This window comes from Lepidochelys kempii, chromosome 2 (assembly GCF_965140265.1).
Source record: "Lepidochelys kempii isolate rLepKem1 chromosome 2, rLepKem1.hap2, whole genome shotgun sequence".
Lineage (NCBI taxonomy): Eukaryota > Metazoa > Chordata > Testudines > Cheloniidae > Lepidochelys > Lepidochelys kempii.
In genome coordinates this window covers 132,438,912-132,464,423 of record NC_133257.1, presented here as the reverse complement: position 1 = coordinate 132,464,423, position 25,512 = coordinate 132,438,912, and the positions used below count along the sequence as shown (strand labels likewise).

At 40.9% G+C, this 25,512-nt stretch overlaps 1 protein-coding gene across 4 annotated transcripts in view; it reads right to left on the bottom strand.

Moving 5' to 3' along the window:
• CDH18 (cadherin 18) overlaps positions 1-25,512 on the bottom strand; it is an 839,398-nt gene that overhangs the window by 179,189 nt on the left and 634,697 nt on the right. For 3 of the 4 annotated variants that reach the window (XM_073332278.1, XM_073332279.1, XM_073332277.1), the window contains one exon: positions 14,033-14,327. In XM_073332278.1, the coding sequence (XP_073188379.1) occupies positions 14,033-14,327 (295 nt within the window). Of the gene's footprint in view, positions 1-8,813; positions 8,911-14,032; positions 14,328-25,512 lie in introns of those variants that run through there. The other variant, XM_073332280.1, reaches the window with a different exon arrangement.

Here is a 25,512-nt window from a genome sequence, read left to right as displayed (position 1 = left end):
TTGAAGCCTATGGCTCTGATCTGGCAGATACGTATGCACCATGAATTGAACTGTTTGAGGCCAATGGGACTCAGAGTCATAGTCAAGCAAGCATGTGAGGCTTTGCAGGATCAGGACCTGTAAATGCTGAGGAAGCATCCATGCTATAGTGCAATGTTATATCCTGGACATAAAAGTTCCTTTCTACTTCCAAGCTGGTGATTAGCATATGCCTTATAATGTTGAGAATTGTTATCTGATGTAGTTGTTAATTCCACTCACATAAATAACTTGAATACATGGGAAAGAGTGAAATTTGAGAATATCTTGTTTAATTTGAAAAGTTAAATATAGCTCAATCAGCTGATAATGACCTGACCATTTATTTTTATCCAAGTTTTAATAACCTATATAGAAATGTAACAGATACACTGGCATGCAATTATTTTAGGTTCAAGATGACTGAATTATTGTTGAAGTACAATAAGCTGAAAAGAGAAATAAAATGTTGTTTCCTTAAACTGTCATTGAAATCCATATGGCCATTTTTACTGTGATGCCCATGCTTAATGTTCATGTACAGGTTTCAGCAAATCATGACAGATAACTTCAACTAACAGCAAATGCCCCCTCCTCTGTTTCACAACTTGCCTAACTACCTGAAGAATGAACTTCCACCCTCTTCAGCAATAATATAAACATCAACGTGGAAAAGCCATATCTTCTCTGTACTTTAGTTTAGTCTAAAATCTCTGCTGACTACAGACTTTCCGTATTAATTTACTTATACTTTTTATTAATGAATTTATTATTTTACCTTGAAGTATTATTTTATTTTATTTTATTTGGGCCACCGTCAATGCCAGGACACAGGAACAAAGTGATTTTACTCATTACAATGTACATACTAACCAAAACCACCTGCCCATGTAGGCAGCTTCTATAGATATTTAAAATACGGTAAAAACTGCAATCTCTTCCTATCCTCAAAAACAGTAATTACCAGCAGATGCCTTCCCTGTCAAAACATATTAGCCCCATATAAGCACCTTCCCCAAAGCTTGGAAAACATATGAGGTTTGAAGAAGTCTCTACATGTCAATGAATATGGGCTTTTTCAGAAGGCATAGGAGGAGTAAGGTCCAAAGCTGATGTTATTTCATTGTAAACACCTTTCTAACAGTCCCTCTCTCTTTTAAATAGATACATTGGCAAAAGATTCATAGATTGAAGTGCTATCATGATTCTATACCAAGAAGACACCATAGTTTAAAATAATCTGGGCATTTTTATTATTTATTCATAAAGAGCAATAAATATGCATTCATGCTTAATTATTTATTTATGGTTTCATTTTTATTTGATGTTAAAAAGGAACAAAAATGAAAAATAAAGACTTTCTAGAATGCATACTCAGGACATTTTATCAAATCGCACCATTGGAATCCAAGTGTTATGGCTTTGCTGCAGAAATTACTGTTTCCTTGTGCAGAATGAAATTCAAGTTGTATCTTGTTCGCTGTTGCTGTTTTACAATCCTTGCGAATTCATTTGAGAATTCAGCCCAGAGCAGTTCATGCAGGCAGGCAAGTACTCTCAGCCTTCAGAAATCTTCACCTTATTTTCACTTCTTAAAGTTTTCGTTCAACATTGATCCATCTGAGATTTTAACAATGCAGCAAATCACAGCAAGTTATGCATACAGATTTGCATTCTCAGCGGACATTTACTTTTTATTAAACTTCCTCATTAAATGTTAAAGTTTTGTCTGCAGAGACACAGACTGTTATCCTCTTCAGCTTTTCTTCTCTAGATAACTTTACAACATTCTGATTGCAAAAAAAGAAAGAAAGAAAGAAAGAAAAAAAAAGACAGACTAATATATGGCTACAGTTCTGATTTCCCAAATCAATTCAGCCTAGTTTTGATAACACAGGAAAAAGTAAAACTTTTTGGGGGGGCGGGGGGGAAGGTGATTCTGAAAGTACATAACCATATTTTACAGTTACAAACAAAGTATCAACTAAGTAGAAGTAATACCCAATATGTAGTTCTAAAAGTGCCAAGGGGAATAGTTTGGAATGGTAATGTACGCTGAATAACCAACTAATCCAAATTTTGGGAAAAAAACACCATTTTTAAAAAAAAATATTTACAATGTCAAAAATGCTTTCACAGCAAAATTTTCAGGTTTCCTTGATATAGACTTATGCTGTAGTTTAGTGAATAAAGGCCTTCAGGGAAATTAGATGTTTATTTTTTTACTTGGTTCCTTTTTGAGAACATAAAAAATGGCCAGAGGGGGTCAGACCAATAGTCCAGCTAGCCCAATGTTTTGTCTTCCAACAGTGGCCAATGCCAAGTGCTTCAGAGGGAATGAGCAGAACAGGTAATCATCAAGTGATCCATCCTCTGTTGCCCATTCCCAGATTCTGGCAAACAGAGGCTAGGGTCACTTCAGAACGTGGTACTGCATTCCTGGCTAATAGCCATAGATAGACCTATCCTCCATTAAGTTACCTAGTTTTTTTTTTAACCCTGTTATAATCTTGGCCTTCAAAACTTCCTCCGGTAAAGAGTTCCACAGGTTGACTGTGCACTGTGTGAAGAATTTTTCCTTTTGTTTGTTTTATACCTGCTGCCTAATAATTTCATTGGGTGACCCCTAGTTTTTGTGTTCTGAGAAGAAGTAAATAACACTTCCTTATTTACTTTCTCCGCACCAGGCATGATTTTATAGATCTCTATCATATCCCCTCTTAGTCATCTCTTTTCCAAGCTGAACAGTCCGAGTCTTATTAATCACTCCTCATATGGAAACCGTTCCATACCCTAATCATTTTTGTTGCCCTTTTGGTTTAGGTGGAGCCCATCCTTCCTGTATAGGTTCCCCCTTTCCCAAAAGGTTCCCCAGTTCCTAATAAACTTAACACTTCTTCCCTACACCATCATCTCATCCACACATTGAGACCCTGCAGTTCTCCCTGTCTGATGATGCATGTGGATCTGGAAGCATTTCAGAGGTTACCATAGAGGTCCTGGACTTCAATCTCTTACCTAGCAGCCTAAATTTGGCTTCCAGGACCTCTCTCCTATCCTATCCTGTCACTGGTACCTACATGTACCACAACAACTGGCTCTTCCCCAGCTCTACACAAAAGTCTATTTAGATGTCTCAAGAGATCAATAACATTCACACAGGGCAGGCAAGTCACCATGTGGTTCTCCTGATCATCGCAAACCCATGCAAATAACTATGTTTCTAATGATCATATCCCCCAAGACTATTACCTGTCTCTTCCTAATAACTGGAGTTCCCTCCCAGAGAGAGGTATCCTTAGTGTGACAGGATACCATGACATAATCTGGAAAGAGGATCCCAACTATGGGATCATTTCACTCTGCTTCAGTTTGATGTTCTCTTTCCCTGAGACTTTCATCCTCCTCAACAGTACAGAGATTGTCAGACTGGGAGAGGGACCATTCTACTGCGTCCCAGAAAGTCTCATCTATGTACCTCTCTGTTTCCCTTAGGTCTTCCAGTTCAGCCACTCTGGTCTCCAAAGCCTGTATGCATTCTCTGGGGGCCGGGAGCTCTTTGCACTGAATGCACACATACGCCACCCGTCCATAAGTCAGGTAATCATACATGCTACACGAGGTTCATTAACATTACTGGTAGCAGTAATGGAGTCCTGGTTTACATATAGCCACATAGTTCATTGGAAGAAATTGTTCATTTGTCTGACATTTACAGTAATTTACAGGTAACGATAACTCTGAAGGAAACCACTGGAAGAAGTGGTCCTGTCTCCATCAGAATGGTCCCCTGAGCAATCGTCACATTCTCTTTCTCTCATGCCGAGCAAGATAACCAGGAATCAGATAACATGCTGATAGGGCTCAATCCTGTAAGCTGCTGAACACTCTGGCCTGCACCAGTGAAGCACTTAAGCATGTGATTATAGTTACACACAGAGACTCACAGAAATGGAAGGAGGGAAGGGAATTCAATAGGCCAGGTAGTCCATCTTTCCTGCACTGAAGTAATACCAAGTATACTCAGATGGTACCTAACAGATGTTTGTCTAATATGTTCTGAAAAACCTCCAGTGGCAGCAATCCCACGACATCCCTAGGTAACCTATTCCATTACCTAACAATCCTTATACTTGAGAAGGTTTTCCTAATATCTAATGTAATTCTCCCTTGCTGCAGATTACGTCTTGTCCTAGTTGCAGTGGCCACAGAGAGCAATTGATCATCATACACTTTATATAATGCTTACCTTATTTGAAAACTGTTATGTCCCCCTCAGTCTTGTCTCAAGACCAAACATACCGAATAGGTCTGGTTTCCTAAATCTTTTGTCATTTTTTTATTGCTCTCCTCTGAACTCTCTCCATTTTGTCCACATGTTTCCTAAAGTGTGGCACCCAACACTGGGCACAATACTCCAGTTGAGGCCTTACAGCAGTGCCAGGTAGAGCAGCACAATTACCTCCCATGTCTTAAATACAACACTTCTGTGAATAAACCCCAGAACATTAGCCTTTTTCACAACATCATCACATTGTCAGCTCATATTCAATTTATGATCCACTCTAACTCCAGATCCTTTTCTGCCATACTACTGCCTAGCCAGCTATTCGCTATTTTGTATACATTTGATTTTTCCTTACTAAAGTGTAGTACTTTTCAATATTTAATTTAATCTTATTGATTTCAGACCAATTGTCCAATTTATTAAGGTTGCTTGAATACTATTCTTGTCCTCTGAAGTGCTTGCAACTCTTTCCAGCTTGGTGCCATCCACAAATTTCATAAGCATACTGTGCACTCCATTCCCAATCATGAATGAAAATATTGAATAGTACCAGGACCCAAGATAGACCCCTGCAGGACTCCAGTGGATACTTCCCTCCCCACCTCAGTTTGACAGCAAACCAATAATAACTATTCTTGGAGTATTCTTCTTTCAACTAGTTCTTCACCAAACTTATGATAATTTCATCTAGACCACATTTCCCTACTATGCTTATGAGAATGTCATGTAGGACTGTGTCAGAAGCTTTTCTAGTATCAAGACATATTCTGTCTACCACTTCCCCTCTATCTACCAGGCCTTAACCAGTCAAAGAAGGAAATTAGGTTGGTTCAGCATGATTTGTTCTTGACAAATCTAAACTGGCTATTACTTATCACCCTATTTTCCTCTAGATGCTCACAAATTTATTCTTGGTAATGACAATGAGAAAGACTGGGGGATGGGGGGCAGAAGAGAGAGAGAAGAGATTCATAAAGCATTACCACCAAATCCACCCTAATGTAGAATTCAAGAACCAAAGAAAGTACATTGAATGGCAAAACAACAAATTCAGATATCACAACAAGCACAAGAATAGCTACTGGTGAAACACCTTTAACAAATACTAAAATAAAGGTAAGAAGTTCAGCTGTTTATAGCATCCCAGCTGAAGGTTAAAATGGCAAACTTGTCATGAAAGTGGATCCAATCCAGATGGGATGAATCTATCCATCAATTGAAGGTGGTGATGGGGAGATAAAGAGACCAAAAAATATCTATAAAAAAGCAATAACAGACTTTTATCAGGTATCACTGGAAAGACTGACAAGAAAACAAATTGTGCACAATATACAATGACTTTTCAAAAAGTGTGACGAGGTGGGAAAAAAATCAATAAATGTTAAAGAAAAGAATGATCAAAAACCTGCAATGAAAGCATCAAGACTGATTACAGTAAATGGTGAGATGTAACACTAACTCTGAATCACAGGGAAGTTTCTTAGAATATATTCTTTAACAATCATCTCAGACACAGCCCATCAACAGGGAAAAAAAATATGTTTTTCTCCACACAAGCTAGATGTTGATGCTTCACCATAGCATTAGCAGTGTTCTGGGTTAAAATAAAACACACTGATTTATTACCCAAAATGTTGTCCTAAAATAGCCTGGAAGAGTCTGAGTAATCCCTAAAAGCTGATGATCAGGATACATAATTTGTAATGTGGCTGTGAATTAAAGCCAGGAATTCAGACTGATATGAAATGAGGTTTGTTATCTATAGAAGAATCAAACAAGCTCTACCCTAGAGTGACTAGTGAGAGGACAATAAGAAGTGAACTACTACAGATAAGAAGAAGAAATCATTACTTTATGTGCTCTTGACTTTGAGGACAACATTGATCTGTTCTCTACCAACCTTTTCACTATGTAGATAATAAAGTGACTGCTGAAGAGACAGAGAATCATGAGCTTAATTGCAAGTAATACCCTATTCGAGAGTATAGAATTTGAAAAAAGGGAGGAGTAAAACTGGTGAGTTTTCTTCATAGAAAGTTGTCTTATTGGAGACAGAACTGGCAGAAGTAACTGGCGTGTAGTCTGATTACAGATGACTGGAAGGTATTGCAAGGAATGAATATAAGCTAGCAACTATAAGACAAAAAAATAAAAATTAACCCAAAAACATACAAAAATTGCCGTGCTGTTTCTATAGTTGTGATGTGACACTGCAGCAACAAACCAAAGACAACTGGAGAGACTTCACGCAGATCTGCTGTATTTTTCATGACAGCAGCATTCCCTGACATCAATAGTGTACATGAAGAAATAACACTCTCACTGTTGTAATACCATCTGCAGAAAAGGCCTCTAAGGCCATGTCTACACTAAAAAGTTAAGTCAACTTCATCTAAGTCCACATCGAGCTTCTGATTTAAGCAAGTTGATCTTGCATTTCCATACTACGCTCATTGTGTCGGCGGAGTGCATCTTCACTAGCAGCATTTGCATCGATACACAGAGCACTGCACTGTGGGTAGCTATCCCACAGCGCATGTAGCCGAGTGGAATTTTGGATTGGACTTGCAATGCCTTATGGGACTAAAACATTGGCGCAGGTGGTATTGGAACATGGCATTAGCCTCCCATGATGCACTTAACTCTCCCTTCCCTGAAATCAACGGCAAACAAACCAAGCCTTTTTCGAGCCTTTTTTTGTAAGCCTGGGTTACCCACATGGTTGCCATAGCACGATAAGCATAGACCCCACTCAGCTGTACACTGTAGTTGTCAGCATTACAAGCACCTCACACCTTATCCTGCAGTATTTACACAGCCGATACAGGAGCTGCTGCACAGAACAATGTGCTGCCACGCAAGCAGCCCTGCTGGAAGACATAGTGCGGAGCAATTCTCAGTTGCTGGCGACAGTCACGCAACACCTTGACACAGTTGAGCACCATTTCTGGGCCCAGAAAACGAGCACTGACTGGCGGGACCACATTGTTATGCAGTTATGGGATGATGAGCAGTGGCTGCAGAACTATTGAATGTGTAAGACCACTTTCCAGGAACTGTGCGAAGAGCTTTCCCCAACCCTGAAGTGCAGCAATACTAAAATGAGAGTTGCTCTGACAGTGGAGAAATGAGTGCCGATAGCTCTGTGGAAGCTTGCAACACCAGACAGCTATCGGTCAGAAGGGCATCAATTTGGAGTGGGTAAATCTAGCGATCCAAGCTTGCAGGGCCATCAACAGACTTCTGCTAAGAAGGGTAGTGACTCTGGGCAACATGCAGGACATAGGGGATGGTTTTGCCGTGATGGGGTTCCCTAATTGCGGAGGGATGATAGATGGAACACATGTCCCTATCTTGGCACCATACCACCAAAGAGTACGTAAACTGAAAGGGATACTTTTCAGTGGTGTTGCAAGTGCTGGTGGACCACAGAGGCCATTTCACCAACATGAACGTTGGATGGTCAGACAAGATGCATGACGTGCTCATCTTTAGAAACACAGGTCTGTTCAGAAAGCTGCAAGCAGGGACTTCCTTTCTAGACTGCAAAATAATAATTTTTGATGTTGAAATGCCAGCCATGATCCAGCCTACCCCTTACTCCCATGGCTCATGGAGCCATATACAGGCAGCCTAGACAACAGTAAGGACCGGTTCAACCATAGGCTGAGCAAAGACAGAATGGTGATGGGATGTGCCTTTGGACGTTTAAAAGGTTGCTGGCATTGTTTGCATACTAGGTTAAACCTCAGTGAAAGCAATATCTCCATTGCTATTGCTGTCTGCTGTGTGCTCCACAGTATCTGTGAAAGAAAGGGAGGAAAGTTTCTGCAGGGGTGGAAGGTTAAGGCAGATCGCCTGGCAGCCAATTTTGAGCAGCCAAACACCAGGGCAATAAGAAGAGCACATTGAGGGTCTCTATATCTCAGTAAGGTGTAGAAAACAAATTTCAGCAATGAGCCAGAGTAATGTGACACGTATCTGTGTTGTTCCTTCCCAAAATGTCCCTGCGATCTGCATTTTCTCCCCTGTATACTCCACCCCCACCAACCACTTTGTGTTCAATGAATAAAGAGCCCTTTCTCCTCAATCAGTTAAGTTTTATTATGCACATAAACACAAAGAGACAGCAAAGAAAAGTAAGATAACCTGGGGCAAAAGGGCTGATAACACGATGGGAGGAGAAACAAGGAAAGCTTGCTTACAGAAGCACTGCAATAACAATCAAAGGTGTCGAAATGGGCACCTTCTGGTCCTGGTACCCTCCCCTGGTGTTGAGTGCAAGGGATAACAGACTTTCCCAGCCTCCGCCTCACAGGACATTTGTGGGAGGAGGATGTAGAACTGGGTGATGATGGCAGCACGTTCAGCATAGGCTGCAGAGGGACTCCAGCATCCAGGTGACCTTTTTTGAGCCTCAAGCAGACACTTCAACATGTCTGATTGCTCCTTCATAATCCGCAGCATCTCTTCCTGCATGATATGCTCTTGTTCCATGCATGCTCACCTGTACTCCCTGACTATACCCAGGTTCCCGGATAGTGTGATCTCTATGCTCTGAGCTCCATCTTGTCACTCTTGAACTCATTGAACATGTCCTGCAGAGTCTTCTTTTTCCACCTTCTAATCTGGGAAAGTCTGTGTCCCGGTGTGGAGGATGGACACATGGAGACAAGGCTTCAGCTGCAAGGAATGCAAAGTACAAGGGTAGCATTGACAGTTCATACATTGTTTCTGGTGCAAGGTTAATATTTTTAATTAAAAACCCCACCCCTCAATACACTTCACTGCAAGCCACAACATAATAATGAGTCAATAGCCACTGGCTATTGCAAGAGTCAGTTTGCTGCTCCAGCCATGGAGAATAAGGCCACAAGTTATGGGCGAGAGGTCTTGTGCTGCTGCCTTTGTGAAGACATCCTTGGGATCACAAGTTGGAACTTGAGAAAAGCCCCCTTTCCCCAGGAACCTGAATGGTGCTTGAGGACAGGCACTAGGGTAAAGCCCCTGAAATAGTTTGGTTTTTAACAAAAGCAGCACCGAGGGGAAGGAGACAAACAAGAAGCTGCCACCCTCTTTTTTTCAATGCTGCTTGCAATGCACACTGATCCCTTCCAACTGCAACCATTGCACATTTGGGAAAGTGTGGTTGTGTGACCCAGATTTCACCAGAGAGGGGGTGGGTTACTTGTTGAATTGTTTGCGGTATAAGGGCTAGCATTGAAAACTCCCCCCCGTTTCTCCCAAGTGACCCTATGTGATATCACTCTCCTGAGGGTATCATAGATGGCAAGGAAGCAGATGCTGCAATGCTGTGTGCTGCAATGATACCAGCAGAGTTAATAATGGAGTGGCACAGGAAAGTGTCCTACCATGGTGGACAAAACAAGGAAGCCCTTCCCAGAAACCTTCTGCAAAGGATTGCAGAATACCTTCATGAAAGCTTCCTAGAGATCTCCATGGAGGATTCCCAGGCCATCCCTATGCACATAAATAGTATTTTTCAGAAGGCACTCTCTGCGAAGCTGGAGTGGCCACCGATACCCACTACACCAACTTTTTTGTTCAGATTAAACATTAAAAATAATAGAATGTAACTCTTAGAGTTTGATTGGAAATGTGTACTCACTAGAGTTGCCTTCCCCAGCATCATATTCTGACGCCAACTGATCCTGTGAAGTGATGGGCTCCAGGGTTAAATACTGTTCTTGGCTGTTGGGGAGAATTGATCCTCCATTTGCCTGCCCTTCTCCCACAATCTTGGCATAGATGCCAACATTTCTTCTGCTGGATCGGAGTTCTGCCTGCACAGAGTTTTCTTCCCACACAGCAATAAGATCCATCACCTCCTGTGTACTCCATGCTGGAGTGCGTTTTCAGCCTTGAGTCTCCATTCTCTTCCTCCTCCTCCTCAACAACAATGTCCTCCTTGTTGTTGTTCAAGGGTGCCCGGGGTTCCTGGGAGATATTCACAGAGTGTTTTGGGGTAGTGGTGGGGGGGTCGCCGAGAATTGCATGCAGCTTCTCATAAAAGTGGCATGTCTGTGGGGCAGAACAAGAACAACTTTTCGCTTCCCCTGTCTTCTGGTACACTTGCCGAAGCCCCTTTATTTTCACATGGCACTGCTGCATGTCCCTGGTGTAGCCCTTCTCCCCCAATCTTGGCATAGATGCCAACATTTCTTCTGCTGGATCGGAGCTCTGCCTGCACAGACTTTTCTCCCCACACAGCAATAAGATTCACCACCTCCTGTGTACTCCATGCTGGAGTGCATTTTCAGCCTTGAGTCTCTATCATCAGCTATGCCAGCATGCTCTCCATGCTGCTCAAACAGGAAATGAAAATTCAAAAGTTCCAGGGGCTTTAACAGGGGAGCAGCTGTTTCCTGTTTAACTGGCTGATGTGCAGCGGAGTTGAAAGTGCTTTCCAGAGCAGTCACAGTGGAGCATTGTGGGACACCTCCTGGAGGCCAATTCATTCGAATTATACAACAGAGTAGTAGAGTAGCATGTGTGTTGGTCACACCATTGTAGATAGCACCAAACTGTTAAATCATGTTCCTGAAATATTCAACAGCCAAAGCCAGGATTGTAGCAGTTTGAAAACTTGAGACTGATTCTCCTCTCCCTTTACATTGATGTTAAAACAGCCATTACACCACTGATGTAAATGGACTTACACTGGTGTAAGAGAGAGGTGAAGAGAGGTGAACTCTACTCATGCTACAGATAGAGTAATTATACACTATCCCCATGTCGACCCATGGATATTGAATCAAGAGCTCCCCCTCTCGCGGAGGAGTACAGAAGTTGACTTCACAAGCCACTTAGATCAGCAGAAAGGACTCAGTAGTTTAGACCCATACATTATTAGATTGACTTTACATGGCTTATGTCAACCTAAGTTTGTAGTGTAGACCAGGCCTTTGAGACATTACTTCCAGGAATTATATTTCTTCCTGGAGGTGGGGGAGAATTAATATATGTTGGTTGTCGGGCATAGCAGATATGAATTCAAAGCATTAAAATAAAACATGTGGATCTCTACTTATTAGTATCTCTGTGTGGAGAAAAATCTTGCTAGCTCCAGGTCAGAAACAATAGATCAATTAAGTAGTCAGTATCCATGAAGGAGTCATGGATTCAGACAGGAACAAACAACCGTAAGCAAAGTAGTGTTGCACCTTTTGTTTTAAATGATATCAAGTCAGTTAGAAAGCCTCTTATCAGTCACCTGAAGAGCTATCAAAGACTGGCCAGTTAGAGTGGCTGATAAAAAGTGCAGAGCAGCTAGAAAGGATTTATGGTGATATCTGGAGCTGGGAGAAAAGGTAGATAATGTGCTTTAAGCTGAAAGCAAGGTAGTGGAAGGAGAAGGGGCTGAGGGAGAGATTCCAAGTATGGGGGAAAGACTCATGGAATCAAGGCTGGGAGTTGAGATAGAGACAGAGACCCCAGGAAGGGGTCCAAAAGTTAGCAGGAGACTAAAAGAAAGAATCAAGAACACTCGGGGGCAGAAAGACACCAAGGGGAAGACTGACCAAAGGCTTGGACATTCAGCTATTAGGAAGAGAGAAGGGTACTTCCAAGGGGTGGGGGTTAGGGAGAGACTTTTAGAAAGGGGAAAGAATTGGGGAGAGAAACAAATGGAGACTTACAGAATATATCAGATAATCTGTGGAAGAGAAACATGGTGAGGGAGGTTAGAGATGCTGAGCAAGATAGAAGTTGGGATTCTATTGCATAGTGAGGGTGAAAGAAAATCTGAGAAGAGAATGAGTGGGGAAGTGGGAGAAGAGAACCAAGGGGATATAACAAGGGGATTGTTCCGTGACCTAAGGAGGAATGAAACAGTAGGGAAGCGAGAAATGGGGATGGAGCTAAAAGCATTAGAAACAGGAGAAAAGAAGGGGATGGAGGGAGAGATTTAGATCCTTCTACATTATGATAGTTACTGTGCTGGGCTGGACAGTTAAAATAATCTGGTCTTGCAGGGTAGATGGGAAAGAACTGTATTTAACCAATGGGGCTAATTCACCTCTCTCTTACACCAGTGTAAGTCCATTTACATCAGTGGTGTAATGGCCGTTTTACATCAATGTAAAGGGAGAGGAGAATCAGTCTCAAGTTTTCAAACTGCTACAATCCTGGCTTTGGCTGTTGAATATTTCAGGAGCATGATTTAACAGTTTGGTGCTATCTACAATGGTGTGACCAACACACATGCTAATATGTTATATGCTGTATTTTACTACATGCACGTGTTGAAGGAAAATGTGAAGGGGCTAGCTATGTGCCTGGACCACTCCCACAGCAAGGTTAGAGTCACAAACAGGATGAACCCAAGAGACCTATATGTCAGCTAGCTCACAGTAATGACGGCTGGTGATGCCCACCCCCCACTCTACATCTTAAATGCCAGTGAGCCAGAGAATGAACAAACAAAGGACTCCCAGCCCAAAGCAAGCTCTCCATACCTAAGCTTTTAAATGTCCTCAAATTACCTCTCATTAAAAATAAAACCTTTTTCTCTCTGTTTTCCTGACTCGTACAAAGCACCCCTGATTATTTTTTTGCTGCATCTGGCCCATTATGATGAGCCATCATCATAATTCAGTGTGACTGAATGATGATAAACCATCAAAATTCAATCATACTAGCCTTTCTCTCCAAACATATAATTCAAATAATCACTTTTTTATGAGAGGCCAGTAACTCAGTTCACTTTGATATTTTTTCCTGTTGGCATTTATAAAATCCACTTCGCAAAAGTTCAGCTAGACACCTGCTGACTTAAGAAAGAAAGAGTCAGTAGAAGTGAACAAATTATATATTTTATGTAAATCGACTCCAGAGGGTTATTTTTGTCTTGGACTTCCTGCTGTTCTCTTTTAGAACTAGTGTGGGTAACTGTCCCCAGTCACCCGTTAGTGATACAAGGCAGCAGGCTTCAGGAGGAAAACTGCTTACAATAACTGAGCTTTCTAAAACAAAAATATTTTTGGATCTGTCCATCCTGCATGAGAAAAGAAATATATCTAGCACTGTGCCAAAAAAAAAAATCTAAATCAATGATATTATTGAGGAACCAATAAGTAACAGGAACTGCTAGCATGTTGCTGCTGCTTTAAATACAGCACTGATCAAGCAGCAGCAAAATGCATGGACATATAATTAATACCTAAGGTAAAACTGTCATAGGGTAATACAAAGCTGAGCTACACTTTATCTTCCATTATAAAAAATAACTGAAGATGAACCTGTGAGGCTGTGGTCTAAAATAAACTGGAGATTTACTTTTCCTTTCATTTATTTTATTCTTTCCATAAATTGCATAGATTATTTACACAGTCAGATGCCTCTGAAAATAAAGTAAACAGTGTAGTTGTACAGAAATGTAAGAATGTAACTTTTTTTCCCAAAGTGCAGTTACCCAGGAGTGCAAAACTATTGAAGTATTTAAGAATAGCATTGCATTTCCTCTTCTGCTGACATGCATAATGTATTGTATGAGTGAACTATGGACAGGCAGATAAAGAAAACTAACATGTGATGTTCAATTTGAAATCTTGCTGCCTTGTTATTACTACAACCTTCCAGCTTTTGTTGACCTTTGTGTATAACTGATGAAAAAGAAAATGCTTTATTATAACTCTGTGAAACAGGAACTGGTAGCTTCACTAATTAAAATTTAGCTGCCTTACAAGAATAACATATCTTCCTTACCCATTTCAGACATCTCTGGCACAGTAACAATGTAAGGTCCATCTGTAAATTTTGGTGCATTGTCATTGATGTCCTGCACTTTGATAATGAACTCAGATTCAGGCTCGAGTGGCTTGTTCGTCCGTCTGTCAATAGCCTGAGCATGCAGCACATAGTGTGTCTTCTGTTCTCGATCTAGGCTTTTGGTTGAATGGATGTCTCCCGTAGTGTCATCAATAATAAATATAGTTCCAGCCCCTTCTCCCGTAAGGATATACTTGACTGATCCATCACCTTTGTCAGAATTGGAGTGTAGCTGAAAAATATACACAAACACACAATATCATGTAAAATCATATTTAATATAACATGTCATATAACACGATGTAATGCATCTGTATGCTGTTAATACTGGTCTAGAAAAAACTCCTCCCTGGCTGTTGTAATGTTCTGTGCACAAGTTTAGCCAACTCATACTTATTCTGCTGTGGGTTACCTCATCATAACTGATCTGCTTGAGTTCCATAGGGATCTCCCTCCAGTCAGTGAGCTTCTTCAACTCTGTCGTGGTACCAGCAAGTACATGAAAACAATATTCCTATCAGTTGCCTTTTTTTAAGGCTCACATCAAACTGAGTCAGCACTGCTGGAGCAATACCTTGAGCACTGTGTCTGAAACACCTATACTGATGAGCTAAGGCAATATGATTAAGTTTTACTTCACTGATTATGGTTCAGATCCAATCACCCATAAGTCATCTAGTATGGCCCCATGCACAATACCATTTGTAATAACTGGAAGCTGGTGATAGCACCTGAGTGACAGATGCCCCCCCTCCCCCGCCTTGTTTTACCTCTGCCTAAAACATAACTACTTTTTCACTTTCTTCTATTGGAAAGTCACCTAATCTGCTGACCCCTGTATTATCCATTATAAAGTAATGGAGTTTGAATGGTCTATATCTTAACTACTGCTAGCATATCTATTTAAAATATGTAATTATTTCATCCTTTGAATAGGACAAAAAACAACCAAAAAACTCCTTGTGAACTTAAATAAATACCAAATTGTATTAAAAATGAAGGCTAAAAAGCTATGTATCCAGGCTTTCCCCTACTAAATTCATAAAAAGGGAGCCTAGAAATCTGTTTGCCACAGAAAAACCATGGAAAAATGCAGAATTTCAGCTTTTACAGGAAAAATCTTTAGTTTTTACATTTAATGTAAAGATAAAAACTGGTAGCTTCACTCACTGCAAGTTATCTGCCTTATGAGAATAACATTTTCCTTACCCATTTCAGACATCTCTGAACTCATACAGCAGAATTCCATTTAGCCATCTTATATTGTCAGGCTCAGACAGTCAGCCCTAGGCCACTGGAGCTCAGTTAATATGGAGAGCCAGAGGCTCGGGTAAATGGGGTTCTACTGTATATCAATAAAACACTGTTCAACTAATATCTATACATATTATGGCTAGGGAAAGCAAAGTTCAACATTTCATTTTAATCACAAAAAACGTAGATTTTTATGTTTCTTTTAATTCGAGAATTTTGGGGGTTTTAACCATGGAAAACTAGTGGTTATCTACATTAAAAACAAATCTGTGTTCTCTGGCAGGAGGGCATCATTATTTGATGGGTTGAAAGGTTTTTATTAACATCACCTTGATAAGAGGAGAGTGAATTTTGTACAATGCTGACCAAAGTGAGAATACAGTTATCAACATCTGTCCCAATCCTCACATTCTCCTCAAGTGACATTAAATTGGAGAAATAGACTTTATGATTTTAAGTACTGACTCATTCTCATACTCACTGAATTTGCTTGAATAGCACAAATTGTATTCTTCTAGCATGTGTTAGCACTAAATATCTGGCATTATTAACTTTCCTTGAAGAATCTGAGTAAAATATATCGAGAATACCAACAAATGTTATTAATTCAATTAATGCAACACATGGTGTTGCTTTCCAGTTGCCTGTCCAATTTGTGCCTCTCCATTAGTGTACAATTTCCTTTCAAACCTCATTTTAGAAACCATTTTAGGACATAGAGTATAATGTAAAATGAGATAGTTAAGGGAGATTGTAACCTTCTTGTTTATGCTTTGTCAAGTCAGAAGCTGCAGACACTTTCTTATCACCCCTTCTACCTACTTCCTTCTTTGGAAACTCAGTTTTATGTTGGAAAGGCATTTGAGGTTGTGATTTATAAAGGTAAAAGACATATGTAGTCACTTGACGTTTTTCATTGTGGTTCTATCAGCTAGGCATGGTTGATGTTGCACATCATTTATACTGTGTTCTGTATTTAACATTGCTGGGGAAAGTCTAATAAAATTAAAGGCCAGATTCTCAGCTGATATAAATCAGCATAGCTCCATTGTAGCCCGTGTACCTACACAGATTGAAGCTAGTGGATGACCTGGCCTAACAATTAAGATCAAATTAAAAAGTTATAAAATTCCATAACTCTGAACTTATTTTTTAAGTCTGAAAAATAATAAAAAAAAAATGTGTGGGGAGGGAGACAAAGTTGTACTGAGAGAGTGTGTGCGCGCAACCATCTAGTCCTGAAAGGGGATCTTTCTATTTTTACATATCTCATTTTTTATTCCTTTGGGCCACATTCTGCATTCAGATACATGCACATATCTCACAGACTTAAACAGAATTGGTGCTTGTATTATCAAAGGGAGGATCTGTTTATATGTAAGTAATTTATAATGCTCAGAGTGCTCAGTCTTGTAATGCTTATAAACCCAAAACACTCACCAAGCTGGAATTTGCCCTGTGAGAAAACTGGAATATCAGGACCAGGATGTTGGTCCATCTGGTGAAATAGCAAGAATTCTCATGTGCATCATTGCTAATTCCACTTTTATGGATAGATTACTATGTGCCATAATTTTTAGGCCAGTAGAATTTATTTCAGAAAGCACAAGTGGTCTAATTTCTTATTAAACCTGCAGACAAGCTGCATGCGGCAGATCGTTCCAAATCCACCCCTGGTATAAAGCTCTGAAGTCAATGGAGCTGTCCCAGCAATGTGCAGAAGCCTACTCCATGCTATAAGGAGATAACAGGGAAAATTCCCTCCTCATTCTCTTTCTTTAATACTCTGTGTGTGTAGTTGTTGTCCAAGCCCAGAACACTGGTAAGAAATTAACAGACTGAGCAATACAGACTGAATGGGCTCAACCACTTCCTCACTTCAGCTTTGTAAGATTTTTCTGTAAAGACGCCACTACTCAAGGCAGTTCTACTAGTCCACCAGAGAAGGGAACTTTTAAAAATTGTCTGTAGCAGGCTGCTTCTAAGTATGAAATACCTTAGGATATAAAAACTTTCCAAAACCACTGGCATGCTCAGGGAACTGAACAGTATTGGACTTATTTTTATTGTGGGGTGGGGGTGGAGGGGAGGACAGAGGGGAAGGAAGCTTAGCACTAGCTGTCAGAATGAAAATTCAGGTATATTTTCAGTCAGGAGAATCTTGACTCTCACAGGTAAACTATAGGAAGTAAGAAACATGTACCAGCAATGAAATATTCCTCTGCTCACAGGTGTCAACAAATTATATGCTTGTCCTGCTACATCTTATGTGAAAATTACCCTGCAAGCTATTAAAGGAAAATTTGTGCTGGGATAATTAAGGGAAGACAATGAGTTGGATTACATTAGCAAAACCTGAAACCCTTCAGATTTTTAATTGTGTCTTTCACACTTCCATTGTAAAGCAACTGCTGAAAGAAACTGGCAGAAAATGATTTGGGTGCCTCTTTTTCTGCTTTTTGATATGTTTCCTTCAGTCATTCCCCCACTTATGAGGGAGTTGGTCTTTCCCCCCCCTGCATACTGCTAAATCATCCCCAGTAGAAAAAATGTATCCCTGTGGCTCACAAAGAAAAAATGACTAGAAGATGGTCCAATGGTTAGGACACTAGGCAGGGGCTCTGGAAATCTGGATTTAATTGTCTGTTCTGCCACTGAATTCCTGTGTGACCTTGGGCAAGTCACTTAGGGCTTGTCCTCATGACATGATAAAGTACATTAGAGGGGTGTGATTTACAGAATGTGCTGCACTCTAACTGCCCAACACAGACCTTGCTGGCACACATTAAAAGGCACCTAATTCATATTATTCTTATTCATGCCAGCAGTATTTACATGGAGTTTTACCGTAGACAAGCCCTTACTCTTATTTGCCACAGTTCCCTATTTGTAAAATAGGATGTTAGGGTTCTTGGGATACCTAGGACTGTGAATCACCTTGTTAATCCTGACTCTAGAGAGAGGGAATCTTTCTTGTGGTAGCTGCATGACAGATAGGTCCACCAGCCTTACAGCCACTCGAGCACTCTCCTCTAGGCTATGGCATCCCTGACGTCACCTCACAGGTTAACAATAGGGACACCACTATCCCCGAGTCCCTTTGAATTATTCTCCTGTGATATCCAGCCACTGCTACTGGCTACTCACAGAAATTCCAAATCCTCTGCCCCCAAAGGTACAGTGTACCCCAGTTTACCTGTTTCACCTTATACCACTACTCCCGTGAACCACACGGCACTTGTGAACACTTACAAGAAAACAGAAGTAGGTTTATTTAAGAAAAAATAACTAGAAATGAGAGAAAGTGATGGACGCAACTGGATAGAACTCGAAATAGCAAAATGCAAACTGGATCTACACTTATCAATAGTTACCTCTCCAATATAATAAAGTAGGTTCTCCCACCCCAAAGTTCAGTCTGTTGCAGAGCTGTCTGGCTTCACAGGAACCACGATTCAAATATTCATGATGCCTCCTCCCCACACTCCACCAGGTGTCTCCTCAGTGAATGGACCCAGAGTGCTTCTCCCACCCGTGTTATACTGAAAACAGATTTTTTTTCTATTCACAGATAGGAAGAAATCCTGTCTCATTGTAAACTTTCTTTTTTACCTTTAACTTTAAGTGGTTTCAGTTGCTTGTTGTTGCCTCTGGTGGTTTTCCATACAAAATCTTAGTATTCCACAAGGCTGAACAATTGAGCCTTGCACTGAATCACAGGCCAAACAGGACAGTGTGTCAATTCCCCTTTGACTAAATAGGCCATCACCAAGACACATCATGTCCTCGTGACTAATTACTACTCCAATATAAACACCTTATGACTTGAATATTACCCATATATGCATCTCCGAATAATCATGAATCTTGATAAGTTATGCGGTTTCTGTGGATACCTTTCATGTTACTCTTTATGGATAAATACCCTGTAAATCATGTGTTTGGTGTAGTGAGTTTGTCAGGTCTGAGGTTACTTAACTTTCCTAATAGATAACACAGAAAGATCAGATGCCAAGTTACCAATGCTTGTTTGGAACCCTATTTCCACTCCTTTCAATGACTACTATCCCTTTGAGGTCCCTCTATCAAAAGCAGTATCACTGAATCCAAATCCAGGAAGTCACAAACAAGACAACAAACCATAGACATGAGGAAAGAAGAATAAAGAGTGACCATCTTCTAGGTTAAAACAGCTTTAGGTTATTAAAGTACATGAGCTCTGAGAGCCTCTGTGGCACATCTGCCCAAGACATAATCATTTATCCCTAAAGTCCCAGGTTTTTTTGTTGTTGTCCCCACCAAGACATTTTCTTCTCCCTATAAACTCCACAGACATGGTTGCTCATAAAAGAGCATTTCTACATGCAGGACACAGAGCCAAGATTTTCAGAATTGATTACATGATTTTGGGTGTCTCAGTTACTGGGTGCACAAATTAAGACACCTTGGATGAGTCTGATTTTCCAGAAAGTGCTGAGCACCCTGTGTTTTGGAAATCAGGTCCCTTCAAAGAGTCTCAAACAGGGCATCCAAAATCAAAGCACTTAAAATCACTAATCACTTTTGGAAATCTTGGCCATTCTGAGTCCGCTTCTGTGTCTCAGAAAACAAGATGTTTAATTATTCATTTGTCTTGTACTGGACATGACAAAAAATAAAGGCAGTCCTTGCCCTATAGAGATTACAGTCTAATAAACAACATTCTAAATGTTAGAGAAATAGAAAAGTGGGATAACGCAGATTTTTTCCCCCTTTCCTCCAAATTGTAAATACACGGAGAGGTTTGAATGGGAGTAGGTTAGTAGATAAACAAACTAGGATTAGGTCATCCACAAATAGATAGGGCAGGCTACATACTGAAATACTAGAAAGTATTTCAATATGTACCTTTCTCTGTAGGTGAGCCATACAAAAATAAAAGATAACATCTTCAATGGTGCCTGCATGACTTAGGAGCCTCAGCTCCATTTTAAAAAATTATCTAGGCACTTAGCAATCAAATCCCCTTTGACTTGAAATGAGACTTGGGCTTCTACATTATGTCGGCATAGCAGGGGAGTTACATCAGTGGGAGGAGCATTTCAGTGTGTACACTATTTTGTCAACAAAACTATATAGTGTAGAAAAGGCCTAAGTCTCTTCTGAAAATGAGATTTAGGCCTTGAATCACTTAGGCACTTTTGAAGATTTTATCCAATATTGTTTATTTGGTAAAATTCCTCAACAGGACAAATACAATAAATATTCTGAATTTGTTCACTTCAAGAGGAAGCCAGACAAGTATTGCAGTATGCTTATTTTCCTTCTTTTATCCCTCACTCACCCCATCCCTGTCTTTATTTCTTTAAATGTGTTCCTGTTCTGAGAAACAAGAAAGTGAAAATAATAGCTGAAGAGTAAATCTGAAATATCACCTTTATCAAGTCAGTAGGCTTCATTTCTTGACATATTTAATAACAGTTTGACTTCAAGATGATTTATGATAGCTCTTTCATCTTTAACTGGTCTATTTCTCTAGCGTATGACTGATTTAGCAGAAGAGTGAGCAAGGTGTCCTTGTTTTGTTAAGACAAACATTTTTTTTTCCATTAATGCTATTATATGTCTAATTTTCTTTTATAATCCTCAAGATATCATAAAAAGGATTAAGTTTCTGAAAGGCACAGTGTTAATAGATTTCAGAGTAGCAGCTGTGTTAGTCTGTATCCGCAAAAGGAAAAGGAGTACTTGTGGTACCTTAGAGACTAAAAAAATTATTTGAGCATAAGCTTTCATAAGCTACTGCTCACTTCATCGGATGCATTCAGTGGAAAATACAGTGGGAAGATTATATATACACAGAGAACATGTTAATACATGTAGTTTAAACTTCTCTTAGCTAATATCAGTTTTCCACAACTAATTTTAAAACCTCTAAATAAATGCCATACTATTTCAGAGACCTGCAATCTGAATTGCTAGCTCACTAACTACACCACACAGGGATTTCAGTACAATATTTAAAACCCTCAGATCCGGAACTAGGTTATCACTATCAAGATCTGTGTGGCACCACTGTGTAGCTACTGAAAGTGATAATTTAGGAACAAGCTTTATTTCTCAGCAAGCTGGCTATACCTGCTTATTTGAATGATTTTGTAATTGTCACAGTTTAGGGCAACTGAACCTGTATTTCCCATGGATGGTTCACCATGGGCACCTACTCTTGGCTTTCAGCTCCCTAGCTGTTGTCTCTCTTAGGTGGAGATACGCATCTCTCTCTCCCTTCTGACTCTGTGCTTTCCCAGGCTGGAGAGTTCCCATTCCTTCACTGTGTCTTCCCAGCACAGACAGCTTGCCCTAGAATACCTGCTTCCTTTCCCTTCAGAGAAAGATAACAGTGTAATTGCTACAGATATAAGTTCCGCACAACTCTTCCTAAGCAAACTTTTTTCACTTGTAAGGTACAAAGCACTACAGAGAAAACAGATTAAAAACAATAAAAAACTGACAAGGCGTGCTAATAAGCTTACCAGAAGTCAACCCAATTTTCTGCTATGGATTTGGCAAGTGCAATCTTTTAACCTAGGGGAATCCTTATGGTTACAAGTTCATCAGAGTTTCAGCTCACAACAAGCACTCAGTGTTATGAGGACCCAGTAGGCCTAGTCCTTCCAAACCTCCCCTAAGGATTGGGGTCCTCCATGGACCTGTCCATTTGCTGGAACAGTAAGAAGGCCCTGAGGTACGTTAAACCGCAGGCTTTTATTCAGAAATCCTTTTTTTGACTGTTGCTCCTTGGAGACTCCAGTTGGAACTAGCATATGCATTTCTCCCCAAGGAGGGTGGTTTCAAAGGGTTGATAATGGAGGAAGTACATTAGTATTTCCCCTCTCTACTACAGGAAGATATACAATGCCGCAACTCTACATACTAAATTGCATTTTTAATACAATGTACCCCAAGGTGTTAGATCTAATACAATAAAGTTTAACTTAACTCTATAAAGTTTACCTTAACTCCATATGGTTCATTCGGTATATTGCCAATTGATCACAGTAATAACTAATATGTTATGAAAGTTCTAGTGCTACCTTATGAGGAGAAGGTAAGAATTGCTAGCAAATTTTATTAAAGCAAAATGTAACCATTGGTAGTCCCACTTGTTTGTGATTTTTTTTTTAATATTATACACACACATATACACACCTACCTAGAAAAAATGCTAATTTGCATCATACTAATGAAGGGATCATAATAAATACAGTAGTTATTTTACTATGGGGGTTGATTATTTCAAGCAAAACATGATGTGGGATTTTTTTGAACTTTAATTTTTTGGGGGGAACATATTTGTAGTAATTTAAATATAGTCACCATAGTTAATTAACCACAAAGAAGGAATTGGTTTCAGTGCTATATTTGAATACGACAGGAAGGATGGTCCTGTGGCTAGGGTGCTAGCCTAGGACTTAGAGACCCATACAGTATTTGATTTCTCACTATACCAAAGACAGTGTGTGTGATCTTGGACAAGTCATTTAGTTTGTCTGTGCTTGTGATCCTCAACTGCACAGTGTGGATAACAGCACTTTCCTCATTCACTATACCCCCATGAAGTAGGGATGAGGGCCAGATAACTACCTTAAGTATGCCTGTGCAACTTCAATGTAGCCCCTTGTGTGTCTGCATTATAATACACTCTTTAATTACATGCTCACACAGTATTATTCTCAGAGGAGTCCCGCCTCATTCAATGCACAGAGTAGACAGTGCTCAATTAACATGCAGATATTCAATATTTTGTTTTATATTCATTTTTCAAGATGTCTGCTTGATTACAAGGAAGATAAGAAATATTAATTTCCTCAGAGGCTTTTCTATGGTGCTCATTACTACAGTATCTGAATACTTCAAAAACATTAATTAATTTTCACCAAACACTTGTAAGGTGGGGTAGTTGTATTATCCCCATTTTACAGATAGGGAATAGAAGCATGGAGATTAAGGTAAAAAATGTCCACCAATTTGGAGTGTCCAATTTGATATACCTAGGGCCTGATTTTTCAGAGTACTTGGTATTATATAGGACTTGTATATATTCAAGCACAGTCCCATTAATTTCAGTTGAAACTGTGAGCAACTCAGCATTCTGCAAATCAGACCCCAGGGTCTCAAGTCAGGTATCCGTAAAATGAGGAAAATACAATTAGTGAAAGGTTTGGTTTAAGTGACTTGATTCACATTTCATAGGAACTCTGTGGCAGAGACAGGGATAGAATCCAATTCTCCAGGGCAGCATTAAAGTGCCTTAACCATGAGACCATCCTCACTCTTCCTGAAATCCCCTGCCTCATTCACCATACAACTTCCAACTTCTGCAACATATAAGGAAGGGTTCCTACAGACAACAGCCTCCTTTACCACACAACCCTGATTCATTCCAAGAGCAGGTCCATCCTGTGCATGAAATGAGGCAGGGATCCTGTGGCAAAAAACACAGCGTATAATTATGTAATTAAAGGCTATCATAACACATATGCCAAGGGGGCCAAATTAAGAAAGACAACCTTAATTGTGGCATTTGCTAACTTTTGAGTGATGCATAAAATGGGGATGTGCTCCCCCCAGATTGGTTCACTGGCTCTGTCCTTCTCTTGCTACATCTGCCCCCTGCACACTCAGCCCCTGTCCTTGGCAGCTGGGTGAGGAATGGAAGGGGCAGGACCAGCCACTTCTCATGCCAGCCACTCTGGGTCACGGCTCTGTGCAACAAAGCAGATGTCCGAGAGAGACTGAGAGAACCTTGTTGGGGAGATGGTGGCAGGCTGCCCCCTTCCTGCACCCAGCTGCCAAGGACATGGACAGAGCAAGCCAGAGCCTCCACTCCCCCAACATGTTTCTGGCTTGCTTAGTCCCTATCCCCAACCACTGGGCCTGGCTGGGGGGCAGCCCACCACTGCCTCCCCAATCAGGGTCTCTCAGGCAGCTGCTGCACTGTACAGAGCAGTGACTCGGAACGGCCAGCTTGAGCCATATGAGAAGCAGCTCCCTTACGCTCCCTGCCTGGGCCTGGCGGCTAGGGAGAGCACCCGAATATACCAGGGGGCAGGCACAGCAGGAGGACAGAGTCCCTCTCCTCCCCTCCCCCATCCCCAGGTAACATGAGGTGAGGAGAGTGTGGCAGCCCCGGGCTGGGTGCAGTCACTGAGCAGAGGAGACATGTGGGACTGTCACGTGTCCTCCCCTTTAGATTGTGCCCCCCCTCCCTCTGGTATGGGGAGGCATGAGTCATCTACTCTGACTTTGCAAATTTAATACTATTCTTTGAGCTCTGTTTGCCTGGGTGTAATTTCCCAGGTTTTTTGTTTGTTTGTTTTTAAAAACAGTAATTTCATCACATGATATTATCATTGATATCCACATTGGACACCACCAGCATTGGGACTTTCAGATCCCACACACAGCTCCCCACCAAATGAGCCAGCACAGTCACCGATAGAAGCAGTGCATTGTCATCCTCCATATGCACCAGAAGTAGAGGGTAAGATCCTTTGCCTTTGTGGTTCACAGATACTTGCTGACAGCAGAGAAATAACGAGAATCAGGACTTCTGGATTTTATTCTGGCCTCCAAGGGTGTGTGTGCTCTTGTGGGCAACAGATTCTTCTGCCCACTCCCCGCAAGCTTAAAGCCTGTCTGCCTCTTCCCCTCTCATCCTGCCCCTGTCCCAGTCCTGTCTCTTCCCTTCCTCCTCCCAGTCCCATTCTCCACTCCTCAGGCTTCTCTTCCCAGCCTTAGTGTCCTCACCCAGCCAGTGCTAGTATCCTCCTACATACTTCCCATCCCAGTTGCAGCCCCTCCTGACTCCCAGTCTTCCCCCACCACTCTTAGTCCCCAGTTCCTTGTCCTAGTCTCTTTGCCCAGGCAGTCCCAATTTTCCCCCTGCATCCTAGTTCCTTGTTATATCTGTTTCCCATTCCCCTCACACCTTGTTCCTTTCGCCACACATACTGGTTTCCAGTCACACTGTCATTGCTTAAGCTAGTCCCAGTCTTCCCCTCAAGCCACATCAGATTTTAGTCCCAGTCTCTCTCCGAAGGATCCTAGTCTCACTCTACTCCTCCTAATTCCTCCTCAAGGACCAGTTCTTGCCCACTCCACATTCCAATCAGACAACTTTC